We start from the raw sequence: 20,452 nt of genomic DNA on the forward strand, positions 1-20,452 counted from the left end.
GGAGGCGAAGCTAGCGTGTACAAATCGTAATCGAGCAGCTCCTACCCGTGCCCTCCCCCGCCTCTATTTAAAGCTCGCCTCCCGATAAACTCCGCCAGCAGCAGGCCTCATCCGTGTCTCTCTCGCGCCCCGGGACTTCACCTCCGCCGTGCACCGTCTCCGCTAAGCCTCCAAGCGGCTCTCTCCGTTTCGCCGCAACCGCGTCGAGCTGTCAGGTACGGCGGCGCTGCCTGCTTTTTTCCCCGGCGTCCCGCTCCCACCGTCGCTGGTTAGTAATAGGTAGCTTCAATTTGTTGATGGTGTTTTCAATTTGGGGGGAGTTCCGCACGCGCGTGCGCGACCTCGCGTGGGGATTGATTGGCGACGGGATTTTCGCGGCCTCCGGAGTTTGAGGGCGCCGCCGATCAGTGCGGTTAATTTGGTGCGGTTTGGTCCGACGATCAGTCGGTGGGCGTTGGGGCCGTCAGTGGCGGCACTGTACACGTGCATTTGCTGCCGGGGTCTAGACAACCGGCTGAAACAAGTGTGGGGCTGAGACAGCGGCAGGCAGGCAGTTCCCGTGACGAGGTGGCTACGGTCAGTGACTTGGCTAGGTGGTTCAGTGGTTGGATACATGCGTGTCACCCGATCCTGGACTGCAGGATTGGGTTATGCTATGCTGATGGGGGTGTGATTACTGAAAGTGATCGCTGCGCGGTTGAAGCCGTGCGAACTGCGAGGACCATTTTCTGGAATAAACAAATCAGTGGTCGTGTTCAATCGTATAGTAAAGTCGTACCACACTACTACTGCCGTCTCTTTGTCCGGCAGCAACCTTGATGTAGACCCTTTGGTTGTTTCGGACAGATTTATTGGCCCGCAGAGAGGATCATAGGATGCTGTAATCTCTGTGACAGCTCTTTGGTTGGATTATTCTGATTTTCATATCTTGTTTCGTTTTCAGGAGTTGCAGATTGAATGATCGCTTAATTGGACTCCGATATGGGTTCTGCCGCAACTGAAGTATGTACCCTTTTGTTGTTAAAACTGTGTGGTGTTTCGTAATTGTTTCTTTTGACATGACATGAAGGTTGATTGTGTTTATTACATTTCCACTCTCAGAGCAATGATACCTTGCTGGGCAATGGAGTTGTTGGGATTCTTGCCGAGACTTGTAATATGTGGGAAAGGAGGACACCGTTAACTCCTTCCCATTGTGCTCGCCTTCTGCTCGGAGGAGGCAGGAACAGAACTCGAGTCAACCGGATAATTGTGCAGCCAAGCCCAAAGAGGATCCATCATGATGCTCAGTATGAGGATGCTGGTTGTGAGATTTCAGAAGACCTGTCAGAGTGTGGTCTTATTATAGGCATCAAACAGCCAAAGGTCATATTTCTCATTAAACTAGATGCTCTATTCGACAGTGCTCTGTAGTCTGTACCGGCAGCATGGTTCTGAAACGCTTGGAGATGTCTTTATTTGGGCAGTTGCAGATGATTCTTCCGGATAGAGCATATGCGTTCTTTTCACACACCCACAAGGCCCAGAAAGAGAATATGCCACTGTTAGATAAGGTATAAAACATAAGCTTGTACACTTATGTTTTCAGTCAACATACACCGTCATTCCTGTGGAATATTAAAATGTTGATTACCGTTCTCAGATCCTTGAAGAGAGGGTGTCCTTGTTCGATTATGAGCTAATTGTTGGAGATGATGGGAAAAGGTCGCTTGCATTTGGGAAGTTTGCTGGTAGAGCCGGGCTGATAGATTTCTTACATGGTCTCGGACAGCGTAAGTACAATGAACAATATTTCTCAGTTCATGCATTCACTCAATGATTTTATTCCTTTGATACTTGGATTTTCTATCTGGTTTTATTATTGGAACTAGTTAATTTGCTTATTGCAACTTACAAGTAATTGTTTACAATGAATTCGACTGCTGGTTATTCAAGCGGCCCAATTTTTCCCTTGCAATTTCAGGATATTTGGGCCTTGGGTACTCGACTCCATTTCTCTCTCTGGGGCAATCTCATATGTATCCTTCACTCGCTGCAGCCAAGTCTGCAGTCATTGCTGTTGGCGAAGAGATAGCAACATTTGGACTTCCATCTGGAATTTGTCCGATAGTGTTTGTATTCACTGGAGTTGGAAATGGTAATTGTGCTGTTAACATTTTTCCATTTGTTGATTTTACAATAGTCTTTTATATGGGCACTGTCCAACCATGTGTTTTGTGCATTTGCATCTTTTAGGGGTCTTGTGCTCTTGGGGATCTAGTCCTTTATCATTTTGTCAAATATTTATGGTTTCAGGAATAAGGATGCAAAACATCTCTTCTATTGTGCATACGGTGTTATGATCACTCTTGTTCCATCTCTTTTTTTGGGCCATTGCACACATACTATATTGTAAATTTTGCTGATGAATATGCTTACAATCGTGCCTCTCATTTTAGTGCAAACCCAAAGAAAATATCATATTACTCTTTCCATTCGAAGGTCAAAGTGATGTTACCTTATTGACATTCCTTGAATTATTGTGGTTAAATATGATATGTGAAGCTAGGGTGCTAGTACTAAAGGAATATTGGTAGCAATGTGTTGACCAAAAAGGTATATAGATTTACATATGTTTGCTGAAGTAAATGGAAAAAGACCTTAGTGTACTACATTTTCAATTTATAGTTTCAGATATGTGGTTTGATCTTAAAAACTCTACATCTCACATGTATAATTTCAACGCCACAGTCTCTCAGGGTGCGCAGGAGATATTCAAGCTATTGCCCCATACCTTCGTCGATGCTGAGAAACTTCCTGAAATTTCTGTGGTATTATGCTATTACTCATTTCCTTGTCATAAGTTTAGCTAAATAGTTAACAATTTCTTTTCTAAAATTCTCTTTCCCGTGTCTGAAATAAATCAAATTTCTACCACCTCTTTCTGTATCCAGATTCCAGAAACATACCTCATTATACTCTATTGTTAATGTTTCAGGCAAGGAATCTGTCTAAACAATCTCAGTCAACCAAGAGAGTATTTCAACTGTATGGTTGTGTAGTGACCTCTAAAGACATGGTCGCTCACGAGGATCCCACCAGACATTTTGACAAAGTAATGTTATCTCTAAAACCATAAGTAGATTTGTAATTTCTACTTGGACATGCTCATTTATAACAATGTTATAATATTCCATAGATGTATTAGACCACATACCCACATTTCAATTTTACCGTGTCCGAAAATAGTCTTTTCTCATTATACTGGTTGTGTATTAAAACCCTTCGTGCCTACCTGGCCATGTCCATTTTACATTTCTTAGTAAATTTATCCTTAATAAGTCAATTGCATCCACATTTTAGAGTCTTCCTTTTTTCTGTAGACTTACCTCATTAGCAGTTCCTCAGCTTTTCAATGGCCTCATGCCACAGTGCCTCACTGAGAAATCTCAAATCTGTGTAATCTGCAGGCTGACTATTATGCTCATCCAGAACACTACACCCCTGTTTTTCATGAAAGGATTGCTCCATATGCAACTGTCATTGGTATGTCGTTGGCCGAGTGCTTTTTATCAGATTGTGTTCCATTGTGCTCTTTAAAAACAGGTTTTATCTACCTTGAACGTGTGAGACCAGTCATAAATGGCCATTTCCGTGTTTTGGCATAATCTTTAATGCAGCTCTCAGGCATACAATTCTGTTTGTTTTGGTTTATGTTAGTAGTCCAAGAAGAGTACTGTACTAGAAACCATTTATAACTGTTATTTTGTATAGCATAGAGTGCTAGGGTAAAAACCAGTGCTGTCCTTTATGAGATCGCTAATCTGAGGAGGTTGTGTTGATATTTATATAAACATGGTGGGAGTTAATAAAAATGTGCTACTTATTGCAATAAATTGCTCGACTAGCCATATTTATCCATAAATTTACATCTTCATGGTTTCTGCAGTAAACTGTATGTACTGGGAGAGGAGGTTTCCACGGTTGCTGAGTATCGATCAGTTACAGCAACTGATGAAATCTGGATGTCCATTGGTTGGCATTTGCGATATAACTTGTGATATTGGAGGCTCCATTGAATTTGTGGACAAGAGTACATCAATAGAGAAGCCCTTCTTCCGGTAATGCATTCCTTCATTTTCTGTTTGTTTTAATTTAAAATTGGAAAAAGGTATAAATATCCCATGAGAAGAAGTCACAATATCCTAACATGTGATGGCATTACTTACATCCCTAATTCTTTCGGATATTTACTGTGGATGCACAATTTGCTTACGAACTTCTGTCCTTGCCCAGTAATAGTAGATCAGTATAACATTGTCTGATATTTAAAGCACCCTAGATTCTTGGTGGCTGCTTCCTCACAGTTAATGTTCAGTAGTTCTTGTAATAGTTATGGTTTTGACTAACTACGGCATACACAACCATAGGTATGATCCTTCTAATACTTCATATCATGATGATATGGAAGGTGACGGTGTGATCTGCTTAGCTGTTGACATTCTCCCCACAGAGTTTTCTAAAGAGGTAAGAGATTTCTTATAGAACAAAAACGGTATTTTGGGTAGGCATCAGATCGTTGCATTGATGTTACTGTTGTTTCATTGCATTTAAACCATGTAGGCATCCCAACATTTTGGAGACATATTGTCTAAATTTGTTGCTAGCTTGGCCTCAATGAAGCAACTGGTGGAACTTCCTTCCTACTTGAGAAGAGCTTGCATTGCACATGCTGGCGGATTAACTTCTTTGTATGAATATATTCCTAGGATGAGAAAGACTATGATGTAAGCTTCAAGTACTTCTATTCATCTTCATGTTGTACTCCTCTCAGATAGTTCCCTTGGAGGATGAGATCCACAAAGATGCAAAGCTGCTAAATAGCTAATCTTGTTAAAATATGTGATTTATTTTAGAGTTCGCTTATGCTTGTTACTCTAAGATGGGGAGTGGCATTTTTTTAAATAATCCTACAAGTATGTACCTGCAAAGCTTCAGTTGGTGGACTTCTTTACCGAGGCATAAACTAGGGTGTTGCATTGCTTGTATCTCTCCAATGTACTCATGCTGTGCAATTAGTCTAATGTATAGGATGCTATGTTGAATACATCCCTTTCACTTGTATCTGTTTACACCAAACAATACATAGCCCCAATCCATCCATGTTGTATGGTTCTATAGTTTTACTCTTGTAAACAGAAATCAGGTTGGGTACGGAGGATTGAGTGACCTAGTTTTTACTCGTCATAAATGCTCTGCTTTGTTCAAACTACTATTTTCTTTATTAGTCCTCTTGAATGAATGGACAAGCAGACTATATTCATGTGTCCTTTAATATTGTATCAATAATCTGAACACCATCATGTTCCTCTTTCTTTAATTTTTGTTCATAAAGATTTGTCCAGAAACTTCTTTTCTCTTTGGTGGTTGCCCATGTTGTGTAAATTGTTTTTGGCATTCTCCCTAGCATCACATAATCATAGTTTTCTCGTTATGACGCTGATGTGCTTATCAGTTGCCATGTTTTACATTTCCATAAAGTTCTTATCAAAATTATGTTTAATTATTTGCAGAGATTTGGCACCCGCGAAAGCTAATCCATTGCCTGACAAGAAGTACAGCACCCTGGTTAGCAAATAGTATTTGCCTAGTATTCCAGTGCATTTATGATTTGAAATTGACTATTGTGCATATATATTTATATATATATATATATATAAATATATAAATATATATATATATAAATATATATATATATATATATATTTGCAACTAGGACCTTACATATGTGCATGTGAAACACAATCACTCAGACCTTTTTGTTTTCAAAACTGTTGATTAATGAAACAGGTATCTCTCAGTGGGCACCTATTTGATAAATTCCTTATAAATGAAGCTTTGGACATTATTGAAGCAGCTGGAGGTTCATTTCGGTTGGTTAGATGTGACGTTGGGCAAAGTATTGATGATATGTCGTACTCAGAGCTTCAAGTAAGCAATTAATTTCTTATCAAAGCACAAATTATTTAGGATGAATACGTTCCCTGGAAAAAGTATTAGGATAGGAGAATCAAAATAATCTGCTGTCACTAGTTTTTAGGTACTAGTTCATGCATACAATGCAGAGATTACTGTTGCCAATAAAGCTAGCTGGTCTGAGAATCGAAATGTTTCATCTCCTCACTGCCAAAGGATCAGATATTCAGGATTTCTCGTTCGAGAGATATTCTGGATTTCTAACTCTCCCATAAAAATTCTGCATTGCCCTTTCGATTATCATGGTAATCCAACAAGGAGAGAGAAAGAGTGAGTAATTCTTGGCAGGCTCTTTTTTTTAATTAATGATTTCAAAGCAACTAATATAATGCATTTCCTCCCAAAAAACAGTCAATTGGAAACGTATCCAAGAAAATCAAATGAAAGAACTTGGAACTAGCTCCAGGCCCACTTCCGTTATCCTGCCCATCCCCTATCACTACTGCAAAAGTTTGGACCAACCCATCAGTATGGCCATGGCTACAGTAGACAGTGAAAGCCCTTCACTTATACTTCCTGCAATCATTGGTTAGGTTCCATCATTCAATCTCCAATTCCCTTCTTCAGCATACCACGTTCTGCCAGTGTTCTACTAAGACTGATCTGCAACATGGACTGCTTTCTATCAGTTTGTGCTCTCCCTTTCCTCTTGTTTTTGAGTTGTACTCCTCTGATCAGCAATTTCTGAGTTTTGCTTTGCAGCTGTGATTTATTTTCGCAACCCAACAAACTCAACAGAAACGACCTATTTCTGCAGAGCATCTTTTTTTCTTTTGAGAAACTCTACCATCGATTCTTAAACTCCCATCTTCACATGTATGGATAATCGTTTTCCATCAAATGTTCTGTCCTTCGAATTTTGCAGCTATTTTTACCAGCTTATTGCAATTTGACATTTCTCTCATTTTTTAACACCATGAACATCACCCTGTTATGATATAAAACATGCTGTTAATTTACTAATAAGTCTAACTGAACAACCAATCTGAAATTATTTTAAAAAACATGGTACATAGATTATAAACGTTATGGATATTTTTTTATTATTTAGATTAGCTTCCATAGATCTGCTTTATTTTGGTACAGGGTGTGTTTTGAATCTTCTCCGCTTTTGTACCTTATAGCCAGTCTTTTGCTATTCTGTAACTTAGCATATACTGGAATTTTTTCTTAGGTATCAACAAAACTATAATTTGATTTGTTTCTGAAACATATGATACACGCCTTTTGGCAGGTAGGAGCAGATGATACTGCCACATTGGATAAAATTATGGATTCCTTGACTACTCTAGCTAATGCACATGGTGGAGATCATGATGCTGGAAAAGAAACTGAACTAGCTCTGAAGATAGGAAAAGTCAATGAGTGTGAAACTTGTGACACTGTGGATAAAGGAGGGCCAAAAGTTTTAATTCTTGGAGCTGGAAGAGTTTGTCGACCAGCAGCTGAGTTTTTAACATCTTACCCAAACATATGTAGCAATGGTGTCGATGACAATAACACAGATCAGATTCATGTTATCGTGGCATCTTTGTATCAAAAAGATGCAGAAGAGGTTATTCTTGCAATGATGCATTCCTTAGCTCTTGAATTTTTTTCTGTACTGTTTGTTTGGTTGCATCACTTGCTTTAACATGCTCTATGGACATCAATAAGTGAAAAAACATGTATGCAGAAACAATGAACCAGGATCAATTTCATCATATTCTTTGATTCAACCTTTTAATCCCTATATCCACTAATGGAGATTAGGCACTGTTATTAGTACAAAACATGTGTTGTTGTGCTTTGATTTTGATTGTATATGTGAATATGTAGTCAAGTGTCTTGTTGTGTCGTATATTCCACTGATGCTAATTCCCCATCTATTTATACTTGATAAAGGGTTGCATTAAACAAACACCTTTCATGAATTGTCATGTCCTCTTAAATCTTAATGTATCCCTAATAGGTGCCCTTTCCTGAACAGATAACCTTTCACTAATAGAGAACCTGTCATGAATAAAAACCCGCTCATGAATACATATCCATTCCTTCATGCACACTTGCTATGTAGTTTCTAAAGGGAGAGAAGAAGGTATTCATGCTAGACATTGATTATTGGATGTCTCTATCTGTACGTGCAGATAGTTGATGGTATTAAAAATGCAACAGCTACTCAGCTTGATGTTGCTGATATTGGAAGCCTTTCTGATATTGTTTCTCAGGTAAATTTCATTCTGATATTTACTGAACAAGTCCTATTTCACAACTTACAGTAAAGATAAGAGAGCATCATTATATTGCAAGCAAAAGTACCCCAACTGTTGTCACTTGCACGATGAGTGAACCCCATTAGTTTTCAAACAGACTTCATTCACACTTACACAATAACTCCGTGGTTTAAGATGTTGATTTGTGCTTTATGGCAAACAATTTTACTTGTACCTCTGAAATTTTTAATTACTGTACTAACTTGCCAGCAGATTAATGACACGAGCTCCTCTTGCAGGTTGAGGTTGTAGTTAGCTTGCTGCCTACAAGCTTTCATGCTGCCGTTGCAAGAGTATGCATAGAGGTAGTCTTCTTATTTATCTGTGATTTATGAAGTCCTTGGGGCTCTGTTGAGGCATTTAGGCCCCCTTTGGAATAAAGGATTGGTGGAGGAATTCTGTAGGATTTAGTTCCTATAGAAATTTTTCCTATGTACCCCTTTGGAACAAACGATTGGACATCCAAGAATCCTACAAAATTCCTATGGAATGCCTCAATCGATAGGAATTTTGGAGGAAATCTAACATGAGGTCCAACCTCTTGGAAATTTTCCTTTGTGTCTATCTCTCTCCTCATATTCCTATGTTTTTTCCTATGCTGTATCCAAATGCTCCCTTTGAAAGTTTCCAGCATGCTAAAATTTCTATAGGTTGTAATTGACAACCAACTTGAATCCTACATTTTTCCTATTCCCACGTTTTGAGAATCCTACATTCCAAAGGAGGCCCATTATCGATACAATATTTATAGGGATTTAACTGACAAATTCATCTATTACAGCTCAAGAAGAACATGGTAACGGCAAGCTATGTTGATGAATCCATGTCAAACTTGTGCCAAGCTGCCAAAGGTGCAGGTGTAACTATACTTTGTGAAATGGGCCTAGATCCCGGCATAGGTACTTCATCAATATAATGGTCGCTCATGTACAGTTTAACATAATGCATATAGTACATATGTTTGTGGATGTATTAGCTAAAGGGCTAAAATTGAACTGAAATTGTAAGCATCATATTGTGGGAGAAAGTGCTCTTTCATCATAAGTAGTTTTCCTGTAGAAATAAGCTTATGTATATTGATCTTATGCAGATCATTTAATGTCAATGAAGATCATTGATGAAGCTCATGCTCGAAAGGGAAAAGTAAAGGCATTTACATCTTTCTGTGGTGGGCTGCCATCTCCAGCTGCTGCAAACAATCCACTGGCCTATAAATTCAGGTAGATGTATCCATGTTCTAAGTAATTTAATTATCAGTATAGTATAATGAGGTTTCTACATCCTAATTTTCTTAATAATGATACTTAATGCGGCAAGTTTTTTCCAGAAACAGTAATGGTTATCTTTCCCCTTTTCAGTTGGAACCCAGCTGGTGCTCTCCGGTCAGGGAAAAATCCTGCTGTCTACAAATTTCTTGGTGAGACCATCCATGTAGATGGTAAGTTAGTTACGTGTCTCCTGGCATGCCTGCACAAAGGAAGGAGCAAATACATGATGGAATGTTCCTTTTTTTTTCCAAAACGGATGGCAGGATCTCTGCCTAATTCTCTCAGCGAAAAGTAGAGGCTACAAATTATAACACACGTCTCATATAGACTCACTGAGAGGAATAGAACCAATTCAAGAGCCTAACTTTATCTGTATATGACGGCCTGTCCTAAATGAAACATTAATGTATCAGAACCTAACTTTTGGCGATCCATGTATTAGTTTTCTATCCATAAACAGATAAAGTATGGAGATATGAAACCCTTGGGTATGTTTTCATGTCCTAGATCTAACAATCTGTTGAAACGACGCACTACTCCACATGACTGTTGAATGATTTGCTTACCACTTCAACAGGTAGAAGCTTGTTTGAATCAGCAAAGAGGCTCAGACTACTAGAGCTTCCAGCTTTTGCTCTGGAACACTTGCCAAATCGCAATTCCTTGGTATATGGAGACCTTTATGGTATCTCCAAAGAAGCATCTACCGTATACAGAGCTACTCTTCGTTACGAAGGCAAGCACTTCCGTACCTTTTGTTTCGTGAAACATTCCTTTTCATTTCAAGTCTGATTTCTATTCACCATTTTGTTGCACTTTTTTTATGGAACCATTTTGTTGCACATATGCAGGTTTTAGTGAGATAATGGACACCCTGTCAAAACTTGGGTTCTTTGATACTGCAAATCATCCACTGCTGCAAGATACTAATCGTCCAACATATAAGGGTTTTCTTGATGGCCTACTTAATGCTAATAATATCTCCACAACTACCACAAACTTAAATATTGAAGCCTCTGGTGGATATGATGATGAATTGATTGCCAGACTGTTGGCTCTTGGGCATTGCAAAGAGAAGGAAATAGCTGTTAAGACAGTCAAAACCATCAAGTTAGTCCAGATCATGCGCTACAAAATTTCACTTCTTTTATGAACTGCTGTAGTGTGTAATATAAATAATGCCATCAAGTTAATATGTATGTGCAAAAAATCCCCTGACAAGAAATTATTAGGAATTTATATTAGAAACAGGAAACATGAATGCTGAAGCTGTATGTTAGAACTGACAAAACAATCGTACACGGTAGGTTCTTGGGACTGCATGAAGAGACTCAGATTCCTAAGGATTGTTCAAGTGCATTCGATGTGATTTGCCAACGTATGGAACAGAGGATGGTCTATGGCCAGAATGAGCAGGTGAGGCTCCATACTATCTTACCACATGTCTTCCTCATGTCTCATGTGTTGCATTGCATGTAACTGTTAAAATATCTGTGCTACAGATCTCACTGTATTAAATCATATGAGATTAAACCTACATTTATATTGTCATTAATAGAAACCAGGAAAAACAACAGAAAAGAGGCAATGATCTCAAGATTACTATTTCATTATTTGTAGTTGCCTTAATCAAGAATATAAATTTGCCAGGGACAACTCAAATACAGAAACACACTTATGATCCCTTGTAGTTTTCAGTATGGTAAATCTGAATCCGAACTTCTTTCCAGACTCTGTTCTACCACCTTATTTCATACTGCATTACTTCATGCTCGAAAAATGGATGAAATCGAATTGATAGCCTTCCTCGGATAACCATTGCTGAGACATTGCTGTTGTGATTCAGGACATGGTACTGCTGCACCACGAAGTGGAGGTGGAATATCCGGACGGGCGACCCACCGAAAAGCACCAAGCGACGCTACTGGAGTTCGGAAAGGTTGAAAATGGCCAATCCACCACTGCCATGGCCCTCACCGTTGGTGTAGCAGCAGGAATAGGGGCTCTGGTAGTAACCTTAACCACAGTTATACTTGCATGAGAATGAAAGCAGAAACCCCCCATGTATATTCATTTACCCTTGCCCCATGCCATATTGCAGCTCTTGCTCCAGAACAGGGTGCAGGCGAAAGGAGTGATCAGGCCTCTGGAACCTGAAATCTACATTCCAGGTGAGTGTTTTCACCTGTCTTTGTGGAATCACCGTAACGTGCAGCAGTGCTGACTCGTGTGTTTGCATGTGGTGAAGCATTGGAGATGTTGGAGTCGTCAGGCATCAAGCTGACTGAGAGGGTGGAGATTTGAAATTCGTGTGTGAAGCATTGGAGATCTTGGAGTTGTCAGGCACCAAGCTGACCGAGAGAGTGGAGATTTGAAAATTCGAAGTGACAGTATATAGATATAGATATAGTATATGATAATAGGCTAATAGCTGAGTACATATCTTCTGTACATACTATGTTCTGTCTAAGGCAGAGCAGAACTCCCAACAGTTCGTCGGTGGTGTATATAATGGATCCTATAACCTATATATATCAAATAAAATGCCTAATAAGAGAGGGCAGGGAACAATTCCCAACGGTTCACCGTTGGTGTATGTAATGGGCCACCTATATATATTATCGAATAAAATGCCGATCAGTTGGTTCTTTCTCGGGTGCAACGTGCCAGGCCGCAATCGGTATTTGTGATCGATAGCCTGGGACTCTGGGCTGACCATTTCAATGCCTTCACCGAGTCTCGTCAGGGTCAGTCGTAAGCTGCCACCGCGGTTAACTGGATGGTCTGATAGTAAGGTTAGCTAAAGAGCAAAGTATATGTGGTCAGAGCAAAGTTCCCCGCAAAAACTCCAGACATATTTGCACCAGTCATAAACATGCACTGAATCACTGAGCGGGGAACCCTGGTTTCGTCTTAAAAGCATGTGGTACAGGATGAAGTCACCGCGGATCCAGATCTCCAAACAACAATTTTTGCAGAGATTCTCATGATGATACAACTTTCAAAGCTCTAAAAACAACAGGCTTCATGTGCAATGGCAGTCGGATTAGTTATACACCATATACTTTGGTGTGGCACTAAACTTCTGGTAACCCTTGATCACCTTGTTCACGGCATCAAGGAAATCTTTCTCTGTCACTGTTTTCCTGCGGGCACGAATGGCGTACATCCCGGCCTCTGTGCAAACGCTCCTTATATCCGCTCCTGTGATAACAAACAGGAATGTGAGGACCTGATTGTCTAATGAAGATGCATCCAGTGAAACAATCAAATCAAGCAAAAGGCATGCAGAAAATAATTACAAGGTATGCACTCACCAGTGGAGTTGGGGCAGAGCCGTGCCAGAAGCTCAAAACGAATGTCTCGCTCGCAGTTCATGGTGCGTGTATGGATCTTGAAAATTTGGGTGCGGCCCTCAAGGTCAGGTAGTCCGAATTCTACCTTTCTGTCCAGACGACCAGGACGCAGAAGTGCAGGGTCCAAGGTATCAGGCCTAGAAAAACAAACAAAATGTGGTCAGCTTCTCAGTCCCACCCATATGGCCAGGATGTTTTATAACCATATCAAGGCATGGAGTTTCTAAAAATTACAGTTTATATTTGAATTTTCAGAATCCTATGTTCATTCAGATAGATAGCTTCAGATTATTGAATCCAAGGCAAACAATGGATGGCAACAAAGCAATAATGGAAAAAAATAAAATACCTGTTAGTTGCCATGAGAACCTTGATGTTTCCTCTGGCATCAAACCCATCAAGTTGATTTACTATTTCCAACATCGTGCGCTGCACCTCATTGTCGCCACCTACCCCATCATCAAAACGAGCGCCACCAATAGCATCAACTTCATCAAAGAAGACAATGCATGCTTTCTTTGAGCGGGCCATCTACAATATAAGAATTCATTTCACAAAGACTGTTTATGTAACAAAACACAAGTGCACAAAAGCTGGATGAATCTTTGTGGACTTGCAATCCTAAAGATACCTGAAACAGTTCCCTAACCATCCGAGCACCTTCTCCGACATACTTCTGAACTAATTCACTTCCAATTACACGGATGAAACAAGCATCAGTTCGATTGGCTACAGCTCTTGCAAGAAGTGTCTTGCCAGTACCAGGTGGACCATAGCAAAGGACACCTTTTGGAGGGTCAATACCGAGCTTGACAAACTTTTCTGGGTGAAGCATAGGAAGTTCAACAACCTACAAAAACGGTTCGGCAAAGAGTAAATAAAAGAATGGCAAAACTAACTGCAATGCTAATATATACTGGCTCAAGGCAAGGGAAAAGGTTCACATACTTCACGCATCTTTTCGATCTGTTCCTTGCATCCACCAACGTCGTTGTATGTCACATCCGGTTTCTCCTCCACAGTCATCATGGTAACACTTGGGTCAATTTTCGGTGGCAAAGGAATTTGAATCTGGTACTTGTTGCGATCAACACTGCAATAGGAGCAAATTGTGAGATTAATATGTACGAAGGTTCAATTTATTTAGGAAATACTCCCTCCATCCCAAAATACTATTCGTTTTGGCTTTTGTAGATACATAACTTTTGCTATGTATCTAGACATTAACATCAATCTAGATGCATATCAAAAGCTATGCACCTAGAAAAGCTAAAACGAATAGTAATATGGGACGGAGGGAGTAGCATACAAAGCACAGATAAATAGCCTATATTGCCCAATGATGTTCTATCAAGCAAGAAATAAATGCATAGAATTAATTTCAGGCTAATAAACTGTCACTTATAACAATTTAATCAACTTTGTAAACTGTAAAGACTGTAGGGCAGCAAGTTAGATATTACAGTATTCTACAAGCAAGCTAAAGGAACCTGTACCTAAGCCAAGCAGATGACAAGCTCTAGTTTCAAGATACAATATGTTCCCAACATTTATTTCCTATTGAATAATGTTGTTCAAAGAACACTACAAAATGAAGAATGTACACCGGATTCAAGAGTGTTGTTCAGAGAACACTAAACATCTGACAAGTTCTATAGGAGTAAATGCACACATCTGACAACATACAAGTTAAAACTGCAGACCGATGTTTCCCCCCATGTATGTCAAACATGTAAAGTTCATGGCACCTTTCCCGAAATCACCACATTAATGGCCGTGATTTTTCAAGCCTCTACAAACTCACATAACCAGAAGGAATGAACCAGTCTATAATTTTCTTAAAATTCAAACACATAAATGCATAAGGTGAAAAAAGCAGGCAAGGAACACGTGAACGTATGAAATATCATACAGACCAAAATATTGAAAGAGTAGAGACCAAAGGGCAGGATAACATACCCGACCCTCATCCCTTCCTCGATATCCGTTGGAGAAACCTTATCCCCCAACCCAACCACAAACTGCATGATCCAAAATAAACAATAAGAAACAGGGGTGCAATTTTTAGGTTGCATGCAATGAAATAAAATGCTCATGAATTACCTTTGCAATTTGTTTTACATTTATAACATATTTGGCATCATCGGTATTAGGGCTTATAATCTTTGTACACCTTGCTACCTGCATAAGGAAAAGATAATTTGTTAGTACACTAGCACACGTAAAAATGAAACAGAAAAGGTTTAGTTCCTAACTATCATGCATACTGGAAACTATGAAGTGACGTAATAGAAGGCTCAGTTAATATACTTGTAATGGCTGTTCTTCTTGCATCATCTGTTTATCTGACACCAAATCCCACTGGCTAGGTGGAGCCAGCCCTGTATCAGACTCCTTTATCCCTGCATTGTTTTTTAGTAGAAGAGAAGATGTCTCACATAATCTAATTCAAAAGTATTACCCTCCTAACATTCAAAGAAGCTGATGAACTGCAGAAGAATATGAAAATCCAGACAGGAGATGAGGTTCTAACTACCTATTAAGTAACATGTCAAATTTCTAAAGCGGAAAGAAAGTTGATACATTGTGTATGCTATATGTAGCCTGAATATTGCAGCAGTTCCATGCAGATACCATATGGCATCAACCAAACAGATAATTGCTGTGTGTCATAGTGAAATATTGCATCACTACATCTTAACTATCAGTTAACCATATGCAGTATCCTCAATTAATGGGTCCCTATTTGCTGCAAGTAAGCAGCCAACTGAAACTGCTGAATCAAGTGTTGCCATGTTAACTATGGTAAAGGTCTCCAATTCTAAATTTATGAACTGAACTAAGATAGCAGATGATTAAAATTCCACCAATTGATCCCTATGGATCTAACTCAGAAGCAAATTGGGTTACATTTCCGTTGTTAAACCAAAAAAATGCATAATAAAATTCTCACTCACCACAAAGGTCATTAATTTTCTTGGCCATTTCCTTGATCTCCTTCTCGACCTTCTTAATACTGGTCGAGTACGGCCCAAGCCCCTGCACAACATTCCGCCAACCAAAATTAGCAAAGGTCAGCGTTTTCTCTCCCCTTAAATCGCACATCCAACCTAAACCTGGTAATAGCACTAGTCCTTAACGAAAAGCAGAGGAAATCAAAACCCTAGACCGATCTCCAGCCCAAATCCCAACGAAGATAACTCCGAAGCACCAACGCAAGACCAAATCAGCAAGAAGAACCCTAGATCCAGATATCCGAGAGATCCAGACGGGGGTCGCGGTACGCACATAGGTCTTGAGTAGCGCGATGTCGTCCTCGTCGAGCGGGCGGGGATTCTTCTCGTTCATGATATCATCCTCAGGCTCTGGAGCCATGGCTATCCTCCCGAGCGAGCGGCGCCTTCTCCGGCGGCGAGGAGAGGCGGCGGCGGTGGCTCAGGTCCGTGGGAGCGAGGAGTTTGGAGATGGCTTCGGCTGGGGTACTTCGACTTCGTTTTATTGGAAATTTTCTTACCTCCTCTGCAAGGGAGGCTTCTGCACCGTGTGATGCTGATCGGACGGAAGTAGGTATCGTAGCTATAGCTGACGCCTGCCTATTAGGTATATTTCCGGGAAAAAAAAATGGAAAATGGCCAACTAGAACTAGGTCCCTGAAGTTTCACTCAAGGCTCAATTTGGTGCCTGAAGTTTCGATTTGTGGCCAGTTTGGCCGGGCTTCTTGGGGCTCCGGCTCATGCACTGTAGCATGGTAGGGCGGCAGAGGAGTCGGAGCTGAAGGAGTCAGAAATTGTGGCTCCTCCGACGGTTATGAGAGGGAGGGAGAGGAGAGAGAAAAAATGGTTTAAATGAACAATGCGCTACAATAGATGAACAGTGAGTCAGAAGGAGCCGGAGCCGGGAGCAGTTGTGCCAAACTGACCCTTAGGCTATTCCCAGTGGTGAGTTTCATCTCACGGTTTCCAAGAGTAATATGTCATCAAAAGAGGTTTGAGTTGATGAATGAAACCGATCCCCCAATACAAAATTTCATTTTACGATTTCAAAGGCTGTGCATACCATTTAATTGCAAGGCATGTGATTGGAAATGATCACATGAAATGAAACTCTCTAACCCCAATGCCAATTTCATCAGGTTTCGTAGTCTTGGAAACAGTGCATATACAGCTTCATCCTGATGAAACTCATTTTATGTCTCTCTTCATAATTATGTTGCCATGTTATCACATATGCTGATGTGTCATTGTATTTAATGTGCATGAAGTTTATATGAAACTTCCATTGAAATTAGCCTTGGATACTTGAACTCTCGTATTTGATCCAGCTTCGCCCAATTTGAAATGTCCCTTTTTGGCCTTGTGCATTCATCTTTTTGAACTCCCATCTTTGGTCCTGGAACACATGAAGAGGCTTTGTTAAGGTCGATTGCCTTGTCTCCTTAGCGCGCCACCGCTCGGGACAAGCTGAATTTTCAACCCTAACATGAAAAATCCTACCAATTTTCCGAGAAGATGGTCAAAATTCGCACCACCTGTATGTGAGATGAATGAACTCTCAAGCAAATCCAAACTAAAGGTGATAAGGCAATTGCGACCTACTCTGAACGCTTAAATTGCCGGACAAATTCTTTTAGCAATTTCATTAACATTGTTTTCTCCATCACCCTCTACCTATATATCCAAGTAGCTAGAGCTTACCTATACAATTCATCGCATTTGCAAAGTAATTTCTCCATAATTACCATAAAATGTGCTGCAAATTAGCCGAGTATCGTATTGCGAACCTGTAAATCAATTGTGTGCAGCAGTACAAAAAAAGGGGCAAAAATAAGAGGAAGAGCATCACAAAAGAACACATCGGTTCAATGTATAAAAGCTCCTCAAATTTAACGAGAGCTGATGCATCCGATGATCCTTTTATCTAGCGCTATTCAAACTTGTAGAACTTGGAGGACTTGAGCCCCGCGGTGAAGTTGAAGTACTTTAGCGCCTCCGCCCACCGCGGGTTGCTCTTGAGGCGGTGCACGCCGATGGTGCTGGGCATGAACTCGTGCTCGCACTGGTCCACCGGCACCGGGTTCCGGTAGTCATGGATGGCCGGCTTGGCGTTGAACCGGTTCTTCCCCTTGCCCCCGATCCGCAGCCACTTCCCCGTCAGCATGTCCTCGGTGCCCACGCTGTGGTTGCGCGCCACGTCGGAGGTGGCGATCCACTCCACCAGGTCCCACGACAGCGCGTACCCCATGCCGGCCATGTACTCCCGGAACGGGTCCATGCTGGAGCACGGGATGGTGGCGCCGTAGTACATGTCCTCCCGCGGCATGGCCCCCAGCGACTCCACCAGCTGCGGCAGCCGGAAGAGGATGTCGTCGTCGGCCTTCATCACGTAGTCGTAGGGATCGTCGGCGTAGAGCTCCGCCACCGCCGACAGGAACGTGTATGTCTTGCCGCCGTTGAGGTTCTCCTCGCACCCGTCGAGCACGATGACGTCGCCGTGGGCGAGGATCTCGAGAGGAACCAGCACGCGCTGGTCGTCCTTGTACAGCCGGCAGAAGACAAAGCGGACGTCGACGTGGGCGGCGAGGTCGCCGGAGGCCAGCTGGAGACCGTACACCATGCGGAGGAGGTGCCGGCGCTCGTAGAGGTCGGCGCGGGTGAGCACGCCGATGAGCAGCCGGAAGTCGGGCTTCCGGACCACGGCTGGCTCCGCGAGGCGCGAGGAGGAGGACGCCACCCCCGCCGTCGCCGGAGGGGCGCACGCGCTCATCATCGCCTGCAGCTCGAACTCCCTGGGGTACACAAAGAAGAAGGTGAAGACCAGGAGCACGAGGGGCAGCAGGACCAGCGCCGTGCTGGACGCCGAGAGACGGGGGAAGCCGCCGTGCCTCTTCATGGCGGCGTGGAGATTGCTCAGCTGCTGGTGGTGGTCTCCGAGCTTGCCGTTGCCCATGGGCTTGTGCAGATTTCTCGACGGAGAAGACGACGGCATCGGTTTGCAAATTGCAACCAAGAAACAGAGTCGTCGTTGCAGAGCAGCTTCGACGCAGTTGATCTTGCCCTGTTTGGGGAGTTGCTACTGTACCTAGTTATTGTCACAACAACTTGTGAGCCTGTAAAGCATGAAAAGAGCGAGCTTGCATGCCTCAAGCCCTCAACAATTGAAGGCAGAGAGGCGCCAGTCAGGCAGCGGTTCTTTTTGCGGGCTCGTGAAGATAGATTCCGTCTGATCGGGGGAGCTGCTGAGGGAGCTTGGCAAGTACGGTAATGGCGACGCTTTGCGTAAAGGTAGGCGGCGGCGAGGCGGATCAGTCAGCGCCTCAGCGGAATGGAAGGGAAGAAGGCGCGACATGCGAGGCCTCATCTTGGGGGGGAACGTAACGTAATCTGGTGGAGTCAACGGATGCCCAGCACTGCAAGCACACCGCAATTGCGCACGCCAATGCGCGGTTTTTGGAGGGAAAAAATGGGTCTCGCCAACACACTGTTGCCACGCACAGTGTCTGCTGGTATACAGAGGCTGGACACTGCACAAGAACTGCACCACATTGTATTCGTTCGTTCGTCGCAACAAGTGAATTTGTGAATTGTGGTACACCTCTATTTTCTTGAGCCAGCAGTAAGATGGCTCCGTTTGTCAACACTCGACGGAGCCTTGCGTGAGGAACAAACGATTGCGACGAACTTCCGGGGATTTTGAACTTTCATGTTGCATCTTTGCCGGTGATAACCGCAACACACCGGATTATATATAATTTCAGTGAGGAGCGTGTACCTACGCAACGTCAACTGATTAGTGATGGCCGGCCGGGACAGGCTAGCAGCTAGCCGGCTAGCTATATATACGAGACGGCTAGAGCTTACTGTGTAAATATGTTCAGTGTTGAGACCTGCAAATTGCAGAATGCTATCGAGCTCATCAGTGAGCCGAGGGTGAGAGAGCTATCGAGCTATCTGCCTACAGATTGCAGAGCGCAGAAAGCCTAAGGCAATTTTGTAGAGCAAGAATTAACCGTTCAATTCTCTGCATTTCTCTTGCTGTTGGCGACAGACGCTCAATTCCCTTGCTGTTCTCTGCAATGCTCTTCACAATACAACAGACGCTCTCTAGCTATTGCCTAACACCATGGTTAATGAGCGCACACGACCCAAGTTAACTTTCCCTATGCTAGCACATCGTGCAGCTAGCGTCCATCAACAAGGACATCAGATCCATGCTACGGATTAACGTTTACACAGGTCGATCTCTACACTGCTACACCCGGTAGATGTTGTTCTGCAAGTCGTCTATATCGTACATCTTGGAAGGCTTGAGCCCCTGGCTGGAGTTGAAGAAAAGCGTGCACGACCACTTGAGGCTGTCGTTGACCTTCTGAACCTCCAGAACTTTGGGAGGTGATGGGTGCGGGGTAGGGGCTTGGCATTACTCGGGGCAAGGCTGTAGCCAATCTATCGCTTAGTGTTTGGCTGTTCGGATGTCAAGGGGCATTGCTTTCTTGAGTTAACTCGGGGGAAAGGTGGGGCCCTTTCCATTAGCGGTCTGCGGGGAACCCTTTTCTACCCCTGAG

General features: G+C 42.3%; 3 protein-coding genes across 4 annotated transcripts; 1 reads left to right on the forward strand and 2 right to left on the reverse strand.

Moving 5' to 3' along the window:
• The first annotated feature begins 8 nt into the window (after positions 1-8).
• On the forward strand, positions 9-12,185 carry LOC101756273 (alpha-aminoadipic semialdehyde synthase). 2 transcript variants are annotated; one of them, XM_004954093.4, is made up of 26 exons: positions 9-215; positions 944-1,002; positions 1,102-1,365; positions 1,467-1,553; positions 1,643-1,772; positions 1,964-2,137; positions 2,731-2,810; positions 2,978-3,094; positions 3,450-3,525; positions 3,929-4,100; positions 4,410-4,506; positions 4,603-4,766; positions 5,553-5,607; positions 5,830-5,970; positions 7,250-7,570; positions 8,142-8,222; positions 8,507-8,572; positions 9,049-9,166; positions 9,358-9,487; positions 9,626-9,705; positions 10,113-10,271; positions 10,387-10,645; positions 10,843-10,951; positions 11,382-11,543; positions 11,637-11,706; positions 11,784-12,185. In XM_004954093.4, exons 2-26 carry the CDS (start codon positions 982-984, stop codon positions 11,837-11,839), a joined length of 3,189 nt encoding a protein of 1,062 aa, XP_004954150.1. In that variant the 5' UTR covers positions 9-215; positions 944-981; the 3' UTR covers positions 11,840-12,185. The 2 variants fall into 2 exon arrangements, with proteins under 2 accessions (XP_004954150.1, XP_004954151.1); XM_004954094.4 differs by having other exon boundaries at positions 1,473-1,553.
• A 205-nt stretch (positions 12,186-12,390) lies between these two features.
• Positions 12,391-16,367, reverse strand: LOC101756948 (26S proteasome regulatory subunit 7A). Its single transcript, XM_004954095.4, has 10 exons — positions 16,180-16,367; positions 15,849-15,930; positions 15,202-15,293; positions 14,995-15,072; positions 14,851-14,912; positions 13,840-13,984; positions 13,523-13,741; positions 13,241-13,422; positions 12,853-13,028; positions 12,391-12,739 (listed from the first exon to the last, which is right to left on the reverse strand). The coding sequence occupies exons 1-10, from the start codon at positions 16,264-16,266 to the stop codon at positions 12,582-12,584; spliced, it is 1,281 nt and encodes a 426-aa protein (XP_004954152.1). The 5' UTR covers positions 16,267-16,367; the 3' UTR covers positions 12,391-12,581.
• Positions 16,368-17,679: 1,312 nt separating this feature from the next.
• On the reverse strand, positions 17,680-19,142 carry LOC101786644 (beta-1,3-galactosyltransferase pvg3). Its single transcript, XM_004955191.2, has one exon. The coding sequence runs from the start codon at positions 18,874-18,876 to the stop codon at positions 17,815-17,817; it is 1,062 nt and encodes a 353-aa protein (XP_004955248.1). The 5' UTR covers positions 18,877-19,142; the 3' UTR covers positions 17,680-17,814.
• Positions 19,143-20,452: the final 1,310 nt, after the last annotated feature.

Source organism: Setaria italica, chromosome I, assembly GCF_000263155.2.
Source record: "Setaria italica strain Yugu1 chromosome I, Setaria_italica_v2.0, whole genome shotgun sequence".
Taxonomy (NCBI): domain Eukaryota; kingdom Viridiplantae; phylum Streptophyta; class Magnoliopsida; order Poales; family Poaceae; genus Setaria; species Setaria italica.

Bases quoted from the DNA above. Each gene is read 5' to 3' on its own strand.
- LOC101756273 (XM_004954093.4), top strand. From the start codon at position 982: ATGGGTTCTGCCGCAACTGAA. The intron at 4,101-4,409 runs GTAATGCATTCC...ACACAACCATAG, and splicing joins ATAGAGAAGCCCTTCTTCCG to GTATGATCCTTCTAATACTT. The intron at 11,707-11,783 runs GTGAGTGTTTTC...CATGTGGTGAAG, and splicing joins ACCTGAAATCTACATTCCAG to CATTGGAGATGTTGGAGTCG.
- LOC101756948 (XM_004954095.4), bottom strand. From the start codon at position 16,266: ATGGCTCCAGAGCCTGAGGATGATATCATGAACGAGAAGAATCCCCGC. The intron at 13,423-13,522 runs GTATCTTTAGGA...CTTATATTGTAG, and splicing joins TGGTTAGGGAACTGTTTCAG to ATGGCCCGCTCAAAGAAAGC. The intron at 12,740-12,852 runs GTGAGTGCATAC...TTGTTATCACAG, and splicing joins GCTCTGCCCCAACTCCACTG to GAGCGGATATAAGGAGCGTT.
- LOC101786644 (XM_004955191.2), bottom strand. From the start codon at position 18,876: ATGCCGTCGTCTTCTCCGTCGAGAAATCTGCACAAGCCCATGGGCAAC.